The following is a 21,747-nucleotide window of genomic DNA, read 5'->3' as shown; positions in this document are numbered from 1 at the left end:
TATGGGGCATTATCTGGGTTGAAGTGGCCTTAATGTGATGAAAACCCAGCTGTTGGGTGATTTCAAGAGACCAGAAAACGGCATACAGTTTGAGCCAGATTTGTTGCCAGCTAACCAACAATTTCCATCTCCAGCAAAATATTGTTTAAACGTCCTTCCCTTGCTTTCCTCCACCTGAGTCACTCCTTCTCACCGCAGGCTTTTGTCTCAGTCTGGTACACCCGGGCTGCCTCCGTCTGTCTCCTCCACATTGTCTCCAAGGCCTGCTATGCCTCGGCCTCCCCACGCCACAATGTTTAGACAAAGTAAAAGAGACAGAGACACGCTGACTGTGGCACACAGTGATGCTGAGATTCCTGCCTTCTCATTCTCGGTAACCAACCCTGATGTTTGTCTCACAGGCTTTAAAGGCAGGATCTGTAAAATCCCAGGGGAGTAAACAGATGATGGACTCAGCATGTGAAGACCAAAACACTAGAAATGAAAACGAGCCTTCGCTCCTCATCGGCTCCTCATTAATGCAACGTTATACTCTAAACAGTAAAAAGATCTTTTTGTGCAATAATTTTCAGCCCGATCACACCACAAAACAACAACACTGGTCGATTGTTTACAGGAGTTAAAACAACCATTGTGTACGTAGGTGACCTCTAGTAGCTGTTTATAATTATGACGGGAACAAAGGGGGAAGTCAGGTAACATAGTGTGAGGAGAGGCAAAGTTGGCATAGGCCAACCCAGTATCATCGCAAAGCGTGAAATAGATGCGCCCGTCCAGTAAGGCAAAATGTGAGATAGCCACGCTTTGGGCTGTTTTAGCGTGAAAGTTACACATTTTATAAGCGTGAAACTTACGTGGAACATGTGATCCATAGAGCACTATTTACAGTTGCATGTTTCAGATTGTTTTTACTGCAGCTAAAAATTACAATTTAAAATTAAATTCCAAATTTGATCATTGTTATAGTTACTTATCCTAGTAATGCTCTGTTAATGTTACTTTGATGTTTTGGGTGTGGGTTTGTTGGTTTTCTTACGGGGCTTTGATGAAGAGCTGATCAGTTTTGTGATTTAGGAACATATTAGCTGAGTACAAGGGTTTGGGGAGGGAGTGGTTCCTGGCATCGCCCCAAAGTTGTCTTATTTAAATGTTCTTAGTTGATTTACTAACCTCAGCCACTGGACATTCAGAATCACCTGGTCAGTAAATACTTCCAAAATATATACAGTCTAAATGTTGAAACATAATATGTCTGTGTGTTGTTTAAGAAATGTTGAATTACATGTTTTTGAGCTGAGTAACAAGCAATGGAACAAGTTACTTAGCTCAGTATGTAAAAACCTTTTCCAGCTAATATCGAACAAACAGTTACGTAAATGATGTGTAATGTGTGATGTGTTCTGAAGGTGACCAGAAAGAGTCTTACACAGCACTGTAGGAAAATTTAGTTCAAAGTTATCCCCCACCCAGTTGTCATTTTTTCCAGAATTTGTGCAGCCATACCTCAAACATTTGTCACCCAGAAACCTCTGGATTATGCTGTTCAGGGCAAAAAGGAAACAGTGGGTCTTTATTTTTGGCAGGCAACGTGGAAGTCTGGCTTCTTAAAGTAGCAGCAGCAACAGCGGCGGCAGTGGTGGTGTTCGTGGAGTCATCTCTGCCGTGGTGGCAGATGCTGTTTTGGGTCACAGAAACTCCGTCTGCTTGAAGCATCGCTGTCATCTGTCACGCATCCATCCTTTCCTCCATCCATCTATAAAAAACACTCATCACATCCCCGTGGCCTCTCATCAGCCTCCCTGTACATGTGTGCGCTTTAAATAGACAATCTCCCGTGCAAAGTGAGCGTGTGTGTGAAGATACGTCTCTTCCTGTGTTTACAGTGCAAAGTGCAGCTCTAACCCTACGCAGACAAGAATAAATCTTTCATGCACAGCTCCCGTCAGAGCTCTGGACTTCCTCCAGCTCATTTTCTCCCTCTGGAATTGACTGTTTGCCATCCAAGTTGAGGCTCTCCTCTTCGGCTTCAGGTTTTTCAATAGCCTGACTCCCCAGGCGTGACGGAGACATTCCCTTTCATACGCACTTCAAAGGAAATGTCAGATGATATTCACAAGGGCACATATTGATTCTGTGTCTTTCATTCAAGGGGAGAATCGCCCGCTCAGATTAGGCTTCCAGTGTCTCCCTGACCTGAAGTCACTTGGCCGAGCTTCCTTCAGGCATGAAGAGAATCTTGGAGTTTTTGGCTGCCGTCTAGCATTGAGGTGTGTGTGTGTGTGTGTGTGTGTGTGTGTGTGTGTGTGTGTGTGTGTGTGTGTGTGTGTGTGTGTGTGTGTGTGTGTGTGTGACCCACATTGGGTTTCTGGTCTGAATAAAAATGTGTTTCTATCTTGTGTAAAAATGTGTTGCTTTTACCATGGATACCGACAGAAAACCCACTTTTTATTGTTGCAACTCTGTGTCTTAGCAGAGTGGAACATTGAAGGAGGTAGAAACAAAACAGTCCAGTGCAGAGGCACTCATGGTCAACCAATGGCGTTTCCAACCACATTTCTGACACACCCTCAATTTAGTCTCACTTTTTTTCTTTTTTGTTGCTTTGAATCCCTCTAAACAGCAGGAAACAAAAGCAGTCATTTAACCCCTTAAAACTGGGACACGTGAAGTGCAGTTTAAGTTCAAGAACAAATATGACTTGGCCGCACTCTGCCCCCTGATGAAAGGATGATTTAGCTGCCGAGTAAAGGAATGCAGTTTTTTTTTGTGCATCAAGAGTTGGAGCCGTGTGTCTCTGCCTTTTGTTCCATGCAGCTCGTGTCGTGATCAAAGAGGATGGCCGAGCTCTATCAATGTTCTTATCATCCGATGCATGCCACTTTTCAGAGGACAGATAAGATGGAACAATTGTTGCATACCTTTGCGATCATGCACAGGAAACAATGGCAGGCTGAGGTTGGAAACACTGTCAGACATAATCATTAGATCTTTTTTTTTTGCAGTCACAGCCTCACAGATGTAGCCTCATTTCTGTGCCAAAATAGTTTTGCTTTTCTGTTAAAAGGAAATTACAAAAACGCACATGTATTTCAGATGAACTGTTGGTTTTTATCCACTTGCAGGTTTCTTTCTATTATGTAAGTCCTAACTGTGAAACTTGTTGTCATAGAGATTAAATGCAAAACCCTACCACTCACTTACTAAATCAGTTTGTCTTTGATGGAGGTGTTACCTTCAGACTTTTGAAAGTAAACACTCCCACCCACTCAGGCTGGTATCCCACAGTGAGGCGTACTGTAGCTGCAGCTGTAAGGTAAATGTGTCATGCGTCATGCCACATATAGAAAAAAAAATATGTGAACATTCCTCCTCATCAGTTTTTCTTGGCCATGGCAGTGCATTCTTACACCTGGACTGGACCCTCTGCAAACCGCGTTCCTGTACAGCAACAGTCAGCTTCTATATGGCGCTGACTGCCAGACAAAGAAAACATGTGATGGGTCCTTCAAATGAAAGCACACAGTATATATAAAGCTTGAACCAAAGAGGGCTTTCAGGTACATGAGCTGCATCAAGACACATAGATAAGGTCAGGATATGACCAGAAGTTGGTTTTCTTTTCACAATAAAAGAGACACATTTGGCACTAAAAAAAGGATAAAATGACGTGTGTACAAATCAAAAACAAAGAGTTTTTTTCTTTTATAAAAAAAAGAGTGATGAGTAAAATAGATTCCTAAAGAATCTGAAAAACTGTCCATCCATCCATCCATCATCTTCCACTTATCCGGGGTCAGGTCGCGGTGGCAGCAGGCCAAGCAAGATGACCCAGACTTCCCTCTCCCCCGCAACATTTTCCAGCTCATGCTGGCGGATCCCGAGGCGTTCCCAGGCCAGCCGGGAGATATAATCCCTCCAGAGTGTCCTGGGTCTTCCGGGGTCTTCCGGGGTCTCCTGCCAGTTGGGCGTGCCCGGAAAACCTCCAGAGTGAGGCGCCCAGGAGGCATCCTGATCAGATGCCCGAACCACCTCAGCTGACTCCTTTCCATGAGAAGGAGTAGCGCCTCAACTCCAAGTTCCCTCCTGATGTCCGAGCTCCTTACCCGATCCCTAAGGCTGAGCCCGGCCACCCTACTGAGGAAACTCATTTCGGCCGCTTGTAGCTGCGACCTCGTTCTTTCGGTCACGACCCAGAGCTCGTGACCATCGGTGAGAGTCGGAACGTAGATCGCCCGGTAAACTGAGAGCTTCGGCTTCCTTTTCACCAACATGGTCCGGTGCAGCGACTGTTTTACTGCTGCAGCCGCACCGATTCGCCTGTCGATCTCCCGTTCCATCCTCCCCTCACTCGTGAACAAGACCCCGAGATACTTAAACTCCTTCGCTTGAGGCAGGCACTCCATCCCCACCTGGAGGGAGAAATCCACCGGTTTCCGGCAGAGAACCATGGCCTCAGATTTGGAGGTGCTAACCTTCATCCCCGCTGCTTCTCACTCGGCTGCAAACCGCCCCAGTGAATGCTGCAGGTCGCGGTCTGAAGAGGCCAACAGGACCAAATCGTCTGCAAACAGCAGAGATGCGATCCGGAGACCCCTGAACCTGACGTGCTCCTCCCCCCGGCTGCGCCTGGATATCCTGTCCATGAAGGTCACAAACAGGATCGGTGACAAAGGACAGACCTGGCGGAGGCCAACATCCACTGGAAACGAGTCTGACTTATTGTCGAGTATGCGAACACAGCTCCTACTGCGGTCGTACAGAGTCCGGATGGCCCGTTGCAATGGGTCCGGCACCCCGTACTCCCGCAGCACCCCCCACAGAAACCCCCGGGGGACCCGATCGAAAGCCTTCTCCAAGTCCACGAAACACATGTAGACTGGATGGGCAAACTCCCAGGACCCCTCCAGTAGCCTTGCGAGGGTAAAGATCTGGTCCACCGGTCCACTGTTCCACGACGAGGACGGAATCCGCACTGCTCCTCTTGAATCTGAGGTTCGACAAACGGTCGGAGCCTCCTTTCCAGCACTCTGGCATAAGCTTTGCCCGGGAGGCTGAGTAGTGTGATACCCCGATAGTTGGAGCACACTCTCCAGTCCCCCTTTTTGAAAATGGGAACCACCACCCCGGTCTGCCAGTCCATGGGTACTGTTCCCGACCCCCATGTGACATTGAAGAGGCGTGTCAGCCAAGACAGCCCAGCGATGTCCAGCGCCTTCAGCATCTCAGGGCGGATCTCATCCAACCCCGGCGCCTTGCCAGCGAGGAGCTTTTTGACTACCTCAGAGACCTCTGCCAGGGATATAGATTCGACCCCCCCCCCCCAAATCTTCTGAAAAACTGTAATATACATTATTAAAACATTATGCAAGACCCTTCCCCCCCTCCAATCCCCAATAAATGGGCAGGAAATTACTAAATAAATGTGTTCGGATGTGCAGAATGGAGCTCAGCCTAAATGTAATTTCATCATGATACAAATATTCAAGCAGAAGATTTCCTTATTGTCATTATTGTTATTGATACACATTTTTGGAACACAAATACCAGGCAATAACTTACTTTTTCTCTTTTTTTTCTGGGCTTAAATTAAATTACTGCAGTTACTTGACATTGTATTTTAATTATGCAAATCCCTCAACAAATTGAATTTATAAAACAACCACGATACAGCGAACATTGGACATGGACTCAGCTTTGCTCTTATGCCTTGGTCATTTCATTTCATTTTTTGTAGTTTAAAAAAGCACTGATAACATTTGTAAAAACTTTTCTTCAATTTCTAATTGAAAGCCTTGATTTTAATGTTGGTTCAGTAAATCACACTGAATAACCACGGAAGACATCACGGTATTGTATATTTTGAAACGACAGGGCGGAAGTTGGGTGCTTCATCGCCTCCATCTTTACTACATAGAAGTCAGATGAGGCGGGCGGACGACTCCGCGCTCAGAGCAGACAGCGCGTAGACTGAGAGACACACCGAGAAACAAACAGCGCGCACGTTCAACGTCTTCTTCCTTTGGATCGACTCCTCTCCATCATGGGTTCTCCTCGGACTTGCGCCCCGCTCTCCCCCGGATAAACTGTGGACTTTACACTCGTATCATGGGAATACTCTGTCGGTGCGCTCTGCCCCGTGGATCTATACAGCTTTGATGGAAACAATGTCACCTCAGCAGGGGACCATGGGACAGAACAGGTCCGAGTCTCTGACGGGAGAGAGCAAGGCGCTCTCCGACAACAAAAAGGTACCAGTGACGCTTCTGTGTTCGTGCAGATAGAGAGACTCTTGGATCTGTTGTGTGCGCGTTTTTGCGCACGGGTGAAGTTTCCCTCTGGCTAAATAAGTGTCAGATAAACATTAAGATTACACTTTTAGGAAATTAAGGGTAACATCGCTCCAAGATGTCCCAGTGTGTGTTCATTTTCCAGAGTGAGATGAATTACTGAATAGATTTTTTTCCCCTCATGTTCATATTTGGTTGCATTATTTTCTGCTGTTTATCATTGGATGCATCTGTTTTCTGAATAATCTTGTAAATCGGGGTTGTTTGTTCTGTTTCAAGGAGAGATCAGTTATTTGAACTGGATCATGATTAAGTTATTGTTGAGGTGAGTTCCTGTGTCACATGTTTGTGTAAATAGTCCTTTCTGCATCGTCTTTACGTTTGTTTAAATGTACCTTAATCCCAAAGTTTATCAGATTTCATTGGCTTGATGAATGTTTCTTTATAAAGATTCATTTGGAGCCACGAAGTGCACATTGAATAATACAGTCCAGTGTATGAAGAAAAAAACAGTTTTTTTACATTTCGATTTTTTTTTTTTTTTTGCAGTATTGTCACAAATTGGACTTAATTAAACAATTTAACAGCCAAGAAAAACAACCAATCCCCATCGTTTTTATTGACAGGTCTCCAGTTTGTTTGTGTTATGCTGAATAAAATATCTGACTGAGCTGAGGAAGCAAAAAAGGAGCCAAACAACAAAACAGAATCAATTGATAGGAGTCAAGACTCATAATTCTTGCACTTTAAAGACATCACTTGCTAGGCTTCACTAAATTCAGACTCTCCATTAATTAATCGAGAGACATATAAAAGACACTATTTTGCATTTGATTCCTGATCACTGACTTTTCTCTCAGTAAAATCCTCTACATGTCAGTTATTTTTCCTCTGGTTTGTTGCCGCTGATAGACAGAGGAGGTGAATCCGCAACAGCTGCTCGATGAACTTGTAGTGAACAGCGCCCCCCTCCAGCGTGCGGTAGAAACCCTTTACTGCATCTCTGAGCAGGCTGAAGATGAGCGTGTATATCTGCGAAAATGCTGCAAATAACTCCGATTTGGGAACAAAAATTGAGCACCGGTTTGGGAGGTCATGACTTACAACACAAATAACACGTGTGATTAAACTAAAATCTGCCTTTTGTGGGGAATTTAAAACCCCGAAAAGTAGCCAGAGTAGAATTTATTTCGGGTAATAGTCCAAATCTATTGTCAACTACAGGGGAATCAGTGCATGCAGATTGTGCAGCAGTACAGCTCCAAGTACTGTGCCATCATAACGTCATCCTCCAACCTAGTGCATCACTGTTTGGTAGCAGAATACACTTACTTGTGCTTTCGTATTAAAAACATGTCATGTTTTTGTACATATTTCACCACTTCGCTGGCATGGGCTTATGGATCTACAATTGATGTTGCTGTAGCCTCCTTTTTTTGTCATTGAGCTCCTGCTGCTCTCTGGCCTGGTGTGGCACAGTTTGTGTTCAGCTTTGGAAAGTTGTGAGGAATTAAGTGTCAGCCGGAAGCAGAGAAACTGGAGCTTTGGAAACACTCCTGAATGCAGAGTTTCCATATGCTCCTCTTCTCTTTAGGAGTTGTTTGTGTCAAAATATTCATCTTGGCCTGCATAACAGGTATACATAACATGCCTGACTGCTGTTTTTTTCTTTTAAAGTACTGCCTACATTCCAGGCTTCCTGTTTGTCATAAGTTGAGACATCAGGGCTGGTTTTTTTTATAACTCCACCACATGTTTCTCCCTTGTTTAATGTACCATGAGTGTTTTCTTGTCCGTGTGTCGCACGTCCTGTCAATCATCTCTCAGTTGCAGGAAAGGTAGGCTGTCACCTCTGGAATGTCACTATCAGCTTCAAGCCTCATTCACTGATGTTACTTCTGATATTTGTGTTGAAACTTGCTGACTTTACGACTTGATCAGGCCAAATCTGACATTTGGAAAAATGTAGCTGCATTTGTCTTTTCTATCTCATACCAATGTCTCGTGATGCGCACCGTGTTGCACTTTAAGCTGGCCTGTATGTCTAAACATGAGTTTGCTGAGAGAGGAATGTCATCCATTCTTTGCTAAATGAGTTCAGGAAGCAACGTCTTATTTAATTTGCTGCTTCAGACTTTTTTTTCCGACCTTTTTTTCTGATTGAATAACAGTAGTGTATGTCGGTGGGGGAGTTTTGTGCTCACAAGGTTTTGGTATGTAGTAAAAAGATTAGGTTTAATTCAAATAACTTTGGCAGCCACAAGGATGCCTGTCATAGTTTTCTGTGTAAATTTACAACTGATCATGTTACAGCCAGAATAGACGAGTGATCATAAACATTGCACAACTCTAAGGTGATATATATTGCTTATTTTCCTGTCTGCCTCCATCTTCAGCTTACTTCCTCTTCTCCCTCTTCACTGCTGTCACTTCTCCTTTTCTGTGGGTCACCGTTCTCCTCTTTCTCTTAAACTATGTATTTCCTGCATCGACAACAGCCGACAAACCAGCCGCAAGCAGAGCTGACCGTGTACATTGCAACCCTTTCTGTAACACGTTGTGCATTATGGGATGCAAACCAGACAGAGTGGTGCACACCAACACCTTCAGTCACTGCTTGCATTGACCCATCTCCTTTCTCTTTCTCTCTCTGACTGTGCAGAAGATGAAGACTTTGGCCCAGAGGCGGCAGTCGGCTCCCTCGCTGGTCATCAGCAAAGCACTCACCAGATCGAGAAGCACATCCAGGTACGAACAAAACACACATACAAGCTGCTTCTGTGATAAAAGAGCTGCTGTGGTGCTGATTACTGTTGGCCTGGGGTTCTTCAACATGATATCTCTCAGTCGATGATGCTACATCGATGAACTTTGAGTTTTATTACAAACTTAAATGGAACACTTTTATGATTTCATATGATGTTTATAATTTCCATAAATTGTCATTAGTGTAAAATAATAATTTTTTTAAAGGTCTTGCTGGTCAGATTTCAGTATCAACACTTATTTCTTTAAAAACTCTTAATGTCTGTACCAAGAACCATTTACCACCAACTTATTAATTTATTTATAGATGCTAAAGGATACCTTCATTAATAAACTTTAACCATTTGCAGTTACAGATTCCTCTCCTTTATAAATTGCTTCACAGCATTTGTCATTACCTACTTAATGCCTTTTTCTGGATGCATGCATTGACTCACAAACTTTTCATGTTTCTCATTTAATCTTCCCAGAAAGCACTGACCCAGAGATTCAAAGGTCTGACAGCTGAGAGATTAGAAAGGAAAAAACCCAGTGAGGGCTTCAGATACAAACTTCACCACAAACAGACTGTATTTGTGGTGTCAGATCTGAGGTGTATAGTCTCTCTAATACAGATTATAAATTGTAAAAAGTTTCAAAGTCACTGAGATGTTCTCACAAGATTCATATATTTCCGCCCTCTTGTCCTGAATTTGCCTCAAACATCAGAGTTCAGAGGTTTCCGACTCGGTCACTGAGGAGGTTTTGATGCTTACTTCTCCCGGAGCTATCTGGCTTTTCATCACCCTCGTATCACACAAACCCCTTCCTCTTCCTTTAACAGCTCGGAAATAAGTAATTACCAACCCTTTGGGGATGGTATTTATTTACTAGAAAGTATGTTTGTCATACTTTCTGGGCTCAGCTCTTTCTCAGCAGAAGCTTTTCGGGAGATTTAGAAAAAACTTTAGACAGGCTGGTGTGAGGCTTTAAAATATAATCTGGGTTTTTATGCCATTGTAATTTGTCCAATGAGTCACCGCCTAGTGATGATATTTAATGTGTCGCGGCTGCCTGACAGGTTTGGGGTGTATTTGCATGCTAGTGGCAATTTTTAGGGATTTCAGAGGGCGATCAGGACGGAAGTGTGAAACTCCAACATTTAGACCGATCCTGAGGGAAACGCTGCACGCTGTTAAATAGGTCAGTGCTGTTGGGGTACTGTGTGTGTGTGTGTGTGTGTGTGTGTGTGTGTGTGTGTGTGTGTGTGTGTGTGTGTGTGTGTGTGTGTGTGAGAGTGTGTTTGTATGTACTAAAGAAAGTTACATAGACAACTCACATATTCTGCTTGCAGACACAGTGAGAGGGTGAGACAGGCAGACTATTGAGTGAAAGACAAACAAAGGCTCACTGACAGAGTCACTTAGTCTGTCCAAGCCTGACCTGTGTGTGTGTGTGTGTGTGTGTGTGTGTGTGTGTGTGTGTGTGTGTGTGTGTGTGCGTCGAGTAAGAGAAGGAATGGAGCCAGGACTTGACACTCTCAGCTGTCACCCTTAACCTTTGACCTCACATCAGGAGGTGTAGGGGGCAGCAGAGGTCACCTGGGGTCAACACCTCCCATGGCGGGGAGTGTGTGAGGTGTTCATTAATATCCAGATGTGTGTGTGCGTGCGTGCGTGCGTGTGTGTGTGTGTGTGTGTGTGTGTGTGTGTGTGTGTGTGTGTGTGTGTGTGTGTGTGTGTGTGTGCGTGTGTGTGTGTATGTGCGTATGTGTGTGTGAAATTATAGTGCTTGGATGACTCAGTAGGTGAAGTTCATGAGATGATTTTCAACAGGTGTTTTTATTTATTTCCATCTGTGTTGGAAAACTGAGTTTTTATTATGAATGTATATTTGTTGCGTGATTTTTAAGAGCATATGTATGCTGTGGAATCTGTTTTATGAAAGCTATAAATCCCTGAAGCCTCAGTGATGCAGTTAACATGGTTATGTCAGTAGTGCCAACAGTACTTGGCAGTGATTTTCTCTTCATCTGCGTAAATCGCTCAGGTCTTAGTTAATTTTCCTAACTAATGTAGTAAACTATCTGTCAGTCTAACTGAGCAGCTCTTGAAGTTTGGACTTTCTACACTCTTAAATTGCCATGCTCGTACTGAGAGCTTCCTGATGAAGATACAGAGAACAGATCTGACTTACAGAGCAGCTGGTCAATTTGACGGATTCATATTGAAATGGTGACAACAACCACAAAGCCACACCCTTTTTTTAATCTTCACCATGTGGAACTAAGTAGCTGTTATAATGGTCAGGGGCTTTTGGCCTCTCTCCATAGACTGGGATATCAATGTAAGAAATACGATCTGAGCCAGAGGAGCACCAGGACTGAGACGCATCTGTATAAATCTGTTTGGAGTCACATTTCAAATCACAAGACCTAACACTACAGAGCTGCTACATTCAAAGTGAAACACTCTAAAGACTGTGATTTGAGTTCCTGGTGTTTTTTTCCTTCCTTCACATTTAACTGGTGCAGTCAATTGACAACATTACTACTTGTTCACTTTCTATAGTAATCCTAACATGAAGGACATTGAAGGATTTTTTTTTTTTTAAAAGATATTCTCTGTATGATAACATTCTGTGGTTTATATGCATATGGACAAACTCTTTGCAAAGAGGGAGTTTTATTTCACAGCTTCTTTTCTCTTTCCCTCTATCTCTGACATCACTCTTTCTTTCACTCCCTCTGCTCTGCCTTTCCCATCAGAGGCGCCATTCACATCAGCTACACACACACACACACACACACACACACACACACACACACACACACACACACACACACACACACACACACACACACACACACACACACACACACACTTCATCCAGAAGTATAACCTCATCCCTCAGCTTCCAGGCCTCCAGTGCAGCAGGGTATTAGTGGTCCTCCTCCTCCTCCTCCTCCTTCTCCTCTGACAATGAAATCTATACATCACGCAGGAAGGTGGCTGAACTGTAAAGTTTAAAAACACATGACTGTCTGACAGCTCTGACTTCACACTCTCACCGGCTACTAACCACAGTGTCACCATAAAGTGTCACACACAAGCTAAGTCCTATAAAACACACCTGATGGAAAACACACTAAGATCACAGACATATATGCACACACACACACACACACACACACACACACACACACACACACACACACACACACACACACACACACACACACACACACACACACACACACACACACACCATGCAAAAGACATTTGCTGGTTTAAATAATGAACTCTGCTAAGGAGATCATGGCTGACAGCCCCGATTCACTTCTCCTCCACTACCTGAAAAAAGGGAAGCGTTTCATTATTCTGACTCATCCTCTATGTGCGTGTGTGCGTGTTTCCTCCCGCTGTATAGAGAGCGTTGTGTGTCAGCCAGGATGACATTATAGTTTGCCTATGGACATTATCTGGTGCAGGCAGTTCATGGTGAGGTGAGTCAGGTGGAAACAGGAAACATAGTGGAAAAAAGACGTGAAACAGTTTGATCATCAAAAAGCTGAAAGTCTGCTCAATGTTATTTTTTCCTTCTCAACAGACCTCCTGTTAATGTAGCACTGTGGACAGGACGATGAAGTCCTCACTGGATTGAGAAAGTTGAGTTTCTGGACGTGGGATTATTTGACCTGTTTAGTCTTTGTAGCTAACTCGTGGTTACTACAAACAAAGATGAAGTCCAAGCATGGTGGAGGTCTGAGGTGATTGGATGGAGCGAACAGAGGACTTTCACCCGAGAGGCCGGTGTTCAAGTCTGTGAGAAAGCAGAAGTCAATGCAGATTTCTTTTGAGTAACGAAGTAAATAACATGACATATTTAACTTTCATGACGTACAAAATCTTACTTACATGAAATTACTTTTTCTAAACGAAACCATGAGGTTTTCTTAAAGCTAGTTTCTGGTGTCAAAACATAAAGCTCCTTACTTTTCAGGCCAAGGTAAGGCTAAACATGACACTGACATGGTATCTTCTAGTGGACTGATGGGTGAATTACATGTTTTGGAGTGATACCTCATGATACTGTTTGATTTTTTTTTTTTTTCCGTTTTTAGCTGTAGAAATTGTTGTTCTGTAAAAAGCTCCACATACAATTAAACCAGCTTTGAGGAACAAAATATCAGCATAAGTTAGTTATTCATTAATGAAGAGAGAACCACAGCTCATTCATTGTTTCTTTTCCAAAGACATACAGTATATATACATATATATATACCAAACTTTTGATCTAGTTGTAAGTTTAGTTGGAGTTGATTAACAAATGTAATGTGAGTGAGAAATGTCTTTATTGTCACGCGTTCTGCAGTTTTGTTGCAGCAGTGAACAAAAGCTTCGACTGTGTGGATTTAGATGGTACAGATTGGTGTGTGTGTGTGTGTGTGTGTGTGTGTTTGTTTAAAATGACGTCTTCTTGAATCTACATGTTAACAGACACTCTCTCTTTTCTCTCTCTCTGACACGCACACATTGAGTTGTCAGTTGCTGCTTGTCTACACACACAGAAGTTCAATGGGTGACACACACAGACACACTTCCTTCTGACTTATTCTCTTTTATTGTTTCATCCCGTTCAGAGGTTACATGTTGCATAAAGAAACAAGGCACCAATATGAAGCATAATCCTTTTTTTCATTCATTTCTTCATGGTTGATCTCAGATTGATGCCATAAAAACTTAAAAACGTATTAGTCAGATTTCCTACCAGAGGCAGATCAGCTGCAGACAAGCTGATGAAACAGAGACACATGAATGCACACAGTGCTTCTCTGGGTTATTGAAAAAGCTGAGCAGATGGACAGAGTTACATAAGTGTGTTTCATTTGTGTCCTGAGGCTGTGAGTCTGTTCCATCACAGTCTGTTATTTGACAGCTCACGTGGGGTTTGTCTGTTGTACAGCGACACTCAAAAACACACGACTGACATGAATGAGGAGGAATGTAAAATATTACACTCAAGTATACTAAAAAGGCCAACTTATAAAGCTGTTGAGATAGAAAGATGAAATTGAAACTGAATGAGAAAAAGAAAGTGAAAAAATGTGTCAAATGAAGAAACTGGAAGAGAGAGAAAGTTACATCTGTTTATCCAGCTGTGGTCCTCTGAGTGTGTCGTACTTACACCTGTTGGATCGGGGTTGTGCCCATGACTCAGACTTCACTTATCCTCCCCATCCCAGCCTCCATGTTTTCAGCGAATCAGAATGTTTGCCGCCTGAAACAGGAGTGATGCAACAGCGGCAGGTCCGTTGGTCCACATGAAAAATGCAGCTCACTGCTGCGTCTGGTTTCCTTCCACTTCTTTCTGTCGCTGGTTTTTCATTCGGTCAGTGTCTGACTCAGAGATGATGTGCTTTTTGTTGGTCCAATTGGGTCGTAATATGGCCATGTATCCTTAAATTATAAAATTCTATCAGTGTTTAGTTTTATAACTTTACAGGTCTCAGTTTTATGTGGTGATTTTCCTTATTCTATGATTTTTCTCCATAAAGTGTCAAAGAATGTTTTCTTGGACACGTTTGTCATTTAAGACTGCGCAAAAAAAATGACATGTAACATTTGTAGGTTGTGATTTATGCTGATAGGATATATCGACCTTTACATGCACTTGCCCAGTTCTGCTTAGATATTCCTGCTGGGTCATTAGTATGCGTTGTTGTCCAGTTCATTGTACGCCGGCTTCTTATTGTGTTCCAAAAAGTCAACAGTTCTCCCCGTGGAGCCGTGCCTCAACAAAGGTGGCCATGTATGCGCGGGCGGGGCGGGTACTCAATTTATCAACATCACATGATGTACAATGGAGCCATTAGCTGTTCATCCATCAGATTCAAAGGGGTGACCGGCTCAGCTGTCAATCTCACATTTAGGAGGCAGGGATGTGCGGTGAATACGGACGACGTTGTCTTTTCTCGGGGCAGCGAGATGTGAAAGGGGCTTTTACCAGGAGGTTTCCCTCAGTGTGTGTGTCTATGTGTGTGTGTGGGCTCTTTTGACATGGACCATTTCCCGGATCTGCATTGAGCACAAGAACAGAGAAGAATCTGTTGATAAACTCAAATTTTTTGAGACTTTTGCTCTGAAATGGTGTTAATGCTGCTGCAACTTAATTAAGAAACCACAAGAATCCTCCCAATGTCCCCCTGCAGTGGTACTTTATACCCCTGAGCTGTCCCCCTGCAGCAGCATATGACACAACATTTAGACACAACATTTACTACAATGTAGAAAGATCCAGCTTTGATGCTGATTTTGTATTTCTTTGAAGAAATTTGGACAAAAAGGAAGTGAAAAATGTGGAGGCTTATCTGAGGTGGCTGAAGTAGTTGACACCAAAAATAAAGATTTACTTGTTGTTGCCTTTACGTCCCTGAAAAAGAAAAAAAGAAAAGCCTTGTTTATATCATTGGAAGGGTGCATAATTTATGTAAATGTTTTCAAAGGAAAGAAAGATACATAAAACAATATTACATGCAAAAATCTGATCGCATCTGATAGTTTTGCAACAGCATCTGATAGTTTTGCAATGGTTGAATTTTGTCATCTTTATAGCTCCTCGTACCCTACGAATTTTTATGTTTTACTTGACTTTAAAAAATTTCAGTGAGTTTTTAAACCCTGGTTTTGCAGGTCAGCGTCCCTCCAACCGTCAATGTTTAATTGGCCACATTTGTCGAATGTAATCGAATTCACTCAGCCCCCCTTTTGGATTTATTTTTGGATGACACACAAAGACATACAAAGACAAAGGAAGCACTCCAGCGTGGCCGTCTGGTCTTCATTAATTAATCATGTAACCAATCACTTACGCAATGGAGCTGGAAGGATTTGTGGAGCTTCTCTGGTCTCCCAATAAAAACTGGACAACCACTCGGTGCTTTGCTGCAGGGCATACAAACTGGATTGTGTGTGTTTTTGTGCGTCCTTGTAAGAAAGTAACGAGAAGTAGAAAGCAGAGGGTGTGTACATGTTTGTGCAAGACAGAGATAGAAAATGTACACGTAAGTGGAGACTTAGATCTTTTATCTGGTGCTGAAAAATAAACAGGAAAGGATGGAGCTCTCAAAATGTTTCCTCTTCCTCTAAAAAGTCCCCTCTGTTTACATCTGTCCATCAGTGAGACATATTGACAGCAGACTGTGGACAATTTTAATGAAAACTAAATTATATCTTGCATTAGCAACCAGGCATTTTACATTTTACAGATCAGTAAATAAAAAGTGCTTCTTTTAAAAAGGAAAAAAGAAAAACGAAAGAGTCTGACTGGGAAACAAACTGTTCACTAATGCTGGCAGCAGCCTCCGTTAGCTTTAACAATCAGAGAAGAGTGATATGGAAATACAGTCATCTTTGTGTGGATCTAAAACATGCAAATCATGTGTAACGGATTTCTCCAACTGGCTTGTGCAATGTGATGTGTTGCCCAACAACTGTACAGCAGGTCTAAAAGTCCCACAGAGAAGGAATCAGGGAACAAAATGCAGGACACCAGGTCAATATTCAACTCATATGCTTTAATTAATTAATAATTCAGATGTTTAAGCTTTTCACCGATTACATGGGCCTGTTGTTTTAAGTTACATGATTGATCCTTATTTCATACTTTGGTTGAGTTTAGAAAAAAAAAAACCGGGCTTGATTGTGCCCACATGGTTGATTCTTGAGGCTTCATGAGGCTCATGATAGGAAGCTCAGCAGTTGGAGCAATCTGGTCTCACTAAAAGTGTTGCTCAAGTGTCCTGATCAAATGACTCCTATTCCCTCTTTCTATCCTGAAGGAAAGATTTTGCTGAAAGTGTATAGTTGTACAGATTTTATGGCTATAATGCATGCTTCTTCAGCAATTTCATACCCACACAGTTCATGTCCTTTCACTCAACTTCTGTTGGGTAAGAAGCAGCTGCTTGAACCATTCAGGAGCTCAGTGCTTTGCTCTTTTCAACATTTTCAGGTAGTTGTTGAGGGAGGTCAGAAGAATTTGAACCCAACCACATCCAATTGCTCCAAACATACATTCAGACCTCAAATTCCTCCTCAGGGGATCAATCGTATATTTTACTTTGTGTGTTTGTCTCTCTTTTGTCCCCCTCTAGGGACAGCTGCTTGACGCCAGTCAGCCCAGAGTCATGTCCCCTCGTCCAGGCCTTCCTGGCCGAGTGTCCAGGCCGCGTATTCCTGGGTCACGTCCAGACGCAGCTGAAGACCGGCCTGCAGATCCAGGAGAGACACCTCTTCCTCTTCAGCGACGCGCTGCTCGTCGCCAAGGCCAAGTGAGTTTCCTTCTGCGCTTCTCGTGAAATGACAGGGAGAGTGAAGCGGTGTGTGTTTATGTGGTCGTGTGTGTGAGAGGGACACAGGAAATGGAGACAGAGGGACATAAACAGGAAAAAATAGAAGGGAAACAAATTTGGAGTAACATTTAATCTCTTTCACTGATAGCAAAGAAGAAAACGATGGATTTATATCCAATCTTTACATCCATTCTCCTTTACTTTCTTCCCTTACTCTTTGGCTTCTGGGTCTCTCATTTTTCCGCAGTGTATAATTATTTCCCAGCCAATTAAATCCATATGAAGCCTGCCTCAGATCAAAGCCCCATTGGCCTGCCTTGGGCCTTAAGTATGGGGCTCCCCACCCACAAACTGCAACACACAAGCACATGCAAAAATAGAAGTTTAAAGAGCACATAGCATATTTTTGGAGTGTCCACACACACACACACACACACACACACACACACACACACACACGCAGAGACTGAAACAGTCTTTTGCTCTGTGTACTTATGTACTTAGTACACACACAAACCCCTCAGTGCAGACACAGCAGGATGTCTGTGGTCCATTCTGGGAGTCATGTGCCAGTGGGTGGAGCTGACCCTTCCAGTGCATCGAGTCTATGCTATAATTGGCTTTCATACATTGTGGCTGAACACAGGGTTGAGTTAGAGGAATGTGAGTTTTATGTACATGTTTGAAAGAGCGCAACAGCAAGCAGGAAAAGAAGTTCAAGATGTGTGTTTGTACGTCTTTATATCCTTTTAATAGCAGAGAGTGTGTTTGTTTGCCAAATGGGTGCATTTGGATCTTTCCCGTCGCAATTACAGATGTTGTGGCGAATAAATACATGTCTACTGAGCGTGCCTGTGTTTAACCTCTAGAAATGGCTGAATTTATTAATATTTTACTTCTATGTTAAGTGTTAAGATTTCCATATGTTAGAGGTTTATGGAAGTATGTTAGATTTACAACTTTGAGGTGATCCCAAAAGTTTCCTTGTGGGATGAAACCATTAAAAAAGATCCATTTATTGTAGGGTTTGGTTCAGAGCTAAAATGAGAAGTCAATAAGTTGATTAGTGGATGGAAAACAAACCAACAACAATTTTGATAATTATTTCACAATTTAAGTTTATTAAACAAAAATGTTTGCTGAGTTTTATACTGTTGGTTCAAGAAAAAAAAGGATTTCGAGACTTGGTATAGGAACATAGGAAATCATAATAAACCCAAGCAGCAACCAGCGGTGATGTCACCGCTCACCCATAGTAAAAAACCCGACTGCACCACAGGGCTGTCAATCAAACAGACACTCCCCCAAACATACCGCTTTTTCAGGGCTAATATCTAATTAATAATGGGATTATTCTTAGACGAACCGCCAGAAAACCAATAACAAGGAGTGACACCATAATTAATTGTGTAAAAACTCTATTGAATTAATATTACATGAGCGAAATTGAATGGGAGTCTATGGAGCCAGAGGCTTTTTGTAGCCAACCCCTAAAGGCCCTTGATGGTATTGCAGTTCAAGGCACATTTGCATTGCTCTCACTTTTCAGAGCCAAAAGCTACGCCCACTTTTAAATACAGTATATAACAAATATCTTTGTATTTTTTTTAAATTTTTTTTGCAGGTCTCCTACTCATTTCAAAGTGAAGGCCCAAGTAAGAGTGTGTGAGATGTGGACAGCGAACTGCATGGAAGAGGTGTGTGAAGGAAGCACAAACCCAGAGAGAAGCTTCGTTATGGGTTGGCCCACCTGCAACTGTGTGGCCACCTTCAGGTACACACACTCGAACACACAGTACAGTGTACGTTGTTCACACTTAAGCCATACACATTTAAGAAGAAGAATGGCTCGTGGGTGGAATGCAGTTATGTTCTTCTTCGAGTAATTTAATTTGGTCCAACAGGAGCAGTTTAATGTAACTTTGGGTCTTCTTACATAACTTTGTTCATCTACTAGCCTGGCATGACAATTATTTATGGCCAGCCCAATAAACATATTTTCAAAATGCGTCTCTGAGTCACTCCAGTTTATTTCTGACAGAGTACACAGTGTCCTATTGTGCAGATGTACATTATAGACGGAGACTGAAAACTGAGCATGCGGCCACAAAATCCATAAACCCTTAAGTGCAAAGACAGTTCACAATTATAAAGCTTCTCAACTGAACCTCAGCTTAACTCGGGTAGATAACCACGTACACACAGCAGGCACGAATATGCTCCACATACGGATGCATTCATACAGTGAATGCGTTGCTGTATATTTGCACCTGCCTCAGTGGCATATACGCACATTTGTTCTGATTCATACACATCCATTATGTTCTCCATCACCAGGAATCCAGTCATAGCTCAAGGGGAAGTCTGTGGGTTTATCCAGCAGGCGTTACATGACAGACTGTTGCTTCACCTCTGATTATGTTTGATCACTTTCTTTATGACTCTTCAGCTCTGAGGAACACAAGTACAAGTGGCTGGCGCTCATCAACAGGTAACTTATTGCTCATACTTCCAAAACTTCCAAACTTCCAAACTTTGTCTGCAATGCTTCATTTAGCTAATAGCTAATCTTGAGACAGGATTTGATGTGCATCAATTAATCAGAAGCCAGCTCAACATGAATGACAGTGAGAGTAAAATATTAACAAATAAAAAATAACTGGTCAGAACTGATTAATTTAGAAGATCTGAACTACCATCACTGTGTTCCAGATGGCGTACTTACCTATTTTGAGTGCATGAGTGCGTTCACACTGACAAGTATGGAAACATGCAGTACACTACCTGGATGATGCACTTACAACGGTTCATAAATTGAGTGTGAAACAATCAACACTTTACACCCTCGATGGTCGCCACTTGGCTACTTAGAGGAAAAGAAGGGTCCACAGATCTAAAGTGTTTTTAAATTGCAGGTTTAAGAAAGCCCCATACTGCTGTTGTATGGAAGCCATCAGTGTGTTTATTGTGTGCGTAAACAGAGGACATGAAAACACGTTCATTTCCGATGTTAATTATTAAAGCCAGCGGATATGTTGGCAGGTGATGCATATAAATACTATGGTTATTCACAGTAAGTGCAGAATGGCAGTGTTCGATTTTAGACAAACTATGCTGTCAAAATTAAAGTACTACAGAAGTCAGGATAGTAACATGTAAGAGTACTAGTGTACTAAGGGAAGTACGCCATTTGGAACATAGTCTACAACTTCCCAGCACTTGACTACATACTGCATATAATTTATTAACAGCTCAATGAATTACTTCATTGTCATAAGTACTTAAACAATGCATTAACTCGAACTCCAATGTTTCCTATATCACAAAGCTGGATTTGCCAAATAAACAGTATGGTGTTATTTTTTTAACAGTAACCCCCTTCCTTTGTTTTTACCCCCACTCAGTCGGATAGATGAGGGCAAAGAGAAGGACGACCCCAAGACCATTCCTCTGAAGATATTTGCAAAGGACATTGGAAACTGTGCATATGTAAGATGGGTAATTAATAACAACACTGGCAGTGCAATAATTTGTATGACACATAAACACGTATAATTTCCACAATGTTTCCACATTGTTCAGGCCAAGACACTTGCGGTGAGCAACACTGACAGCACCACTGATGTCATCCGAATGGCTCTGCTGCAGTTTGGCATATCAGTAAGTAACCAAAGACCGCTTTTGATACTCAGTTTAATATCTTGTGACAACACTTTGAATTTCAGGCCAATTGGTCATTTTGAGTAAGCTTTTTTTGTGAGTGCAAGAATCAGTTGGTCAAAGTGGAGCTGCTTTGCACAACACTTTCTGTAGTTGTCAAACCAATCTCTGCCGTAACAATAATTGTAGAGCTTTCTTTACACCTCAGACATGCTTTCACAAAAGGGCCTTGGAAGGTAAAACCAGGCCATAAATGGAAAAGAAGAAGAATTCTTAATTTAAATGTAAATTCAACTTAAATCTTATTCTCTTTGTCTCTGTCCAGGGTTGTGTTAAGGACCACCGGTTGTGGGTGAGCTCCAGTAAGGATGACTCTCCATACCCACTCATTGGTGAGCTCTCACAGTATTTACTGTATAAAACCATATTGTTAAACTGCATCATAAAAAAATAGGCTTTTTAAGGTACTCTTAGGAAGTGTGGTTTAGGATTCAGGATAACTTCAAAACTCAATGTTTACATGTGAAAAACGAACAATATGATACTGGTGATTTATAAAGTCCCCTCCCAATGACAATGAAGGTTTAACTCTGTTCACATGTCCATGCTGGGCTTTTTATGTTGCATATCAGTAGTAAAATAAGCAGCCATGGCTGAGCATTTCTGTTTTGGTACTGCAATTACAGCCAGACAGACTCACAA

The 21,747-nt window shown here is 42.4% G+C and overlaps 1 protein-coding gene across 2 annotated transcripts in view; it reads left to right on the top strand.

Annotated features, from left to right (window-relative positions):
- Positions 1–5,966: 5,966 nt before the first annotated feature.
- The window catches only part of arhgap20 (Rho GTPase activating protein 20), a 35,316-nt gene continuing 19,535 nt past the window's right edge, over positions 5,967–21,747 (top strand). The window contains exons 1-8 of one of the 2 annotated variants that reach the window (XM_069155033.1): positions 5,967–6,248; positions 8,950–9,035; positions 17,188–17,364; positions 19,010–19,159; positions 19,835–19,876; positions 20,790–20,874; positions 20,968–21,045; positions 21,371–21,437. In XM_069155033.1, the coding sequence (XP_069011134.1) occupies positions 6,156–6,248; positions 8,950–9,035; positions 17,188–17,364; positions 19,010–19,159; positions 19,835–19,876; positions 20,790–20,874; positions 20,968–21,045; positions 21,371–21,437 (778 nt within the window). In that variant the 5' untranslated portion in view covers positions 5,967–6,155. Of the gene's footprint in view, positions 6,249–8,074; positions 8,126–8,949; positions 9,036–17,187; positions 17,365–19,009; positions 19,160–19,834; positions 19,877–20,789; positions 20,875–20,967; positions 21,046–21,370; positions 21,438–21,747 lie in introns of those variants that run through there. The other variant, XM_069155032.1, reaches the window with a different exon arrangement.

This window comes from Embiotoca jacksoni, unplaced genomic scaffold, assembly GCF_022577435.1.
Source record: "Embiotoca jacksoni isolate LCO1_2020_lvr unplaced genomic scaffold, fEmbJac1.0.p SCAF_2, whole genome shotgun sequence".
NCBI classification, from domain to species: Eukaryota; Metazoa; Chordata; class Actinopteri; family Embiotocidae; genus Embiotoca; species Embiotoca jacksoni.
The sequence above is the reverse complement of the archived record's forward strand: the minus strand, read 5'-3'. Positions and strand labels throughout refer to the sequence as shown.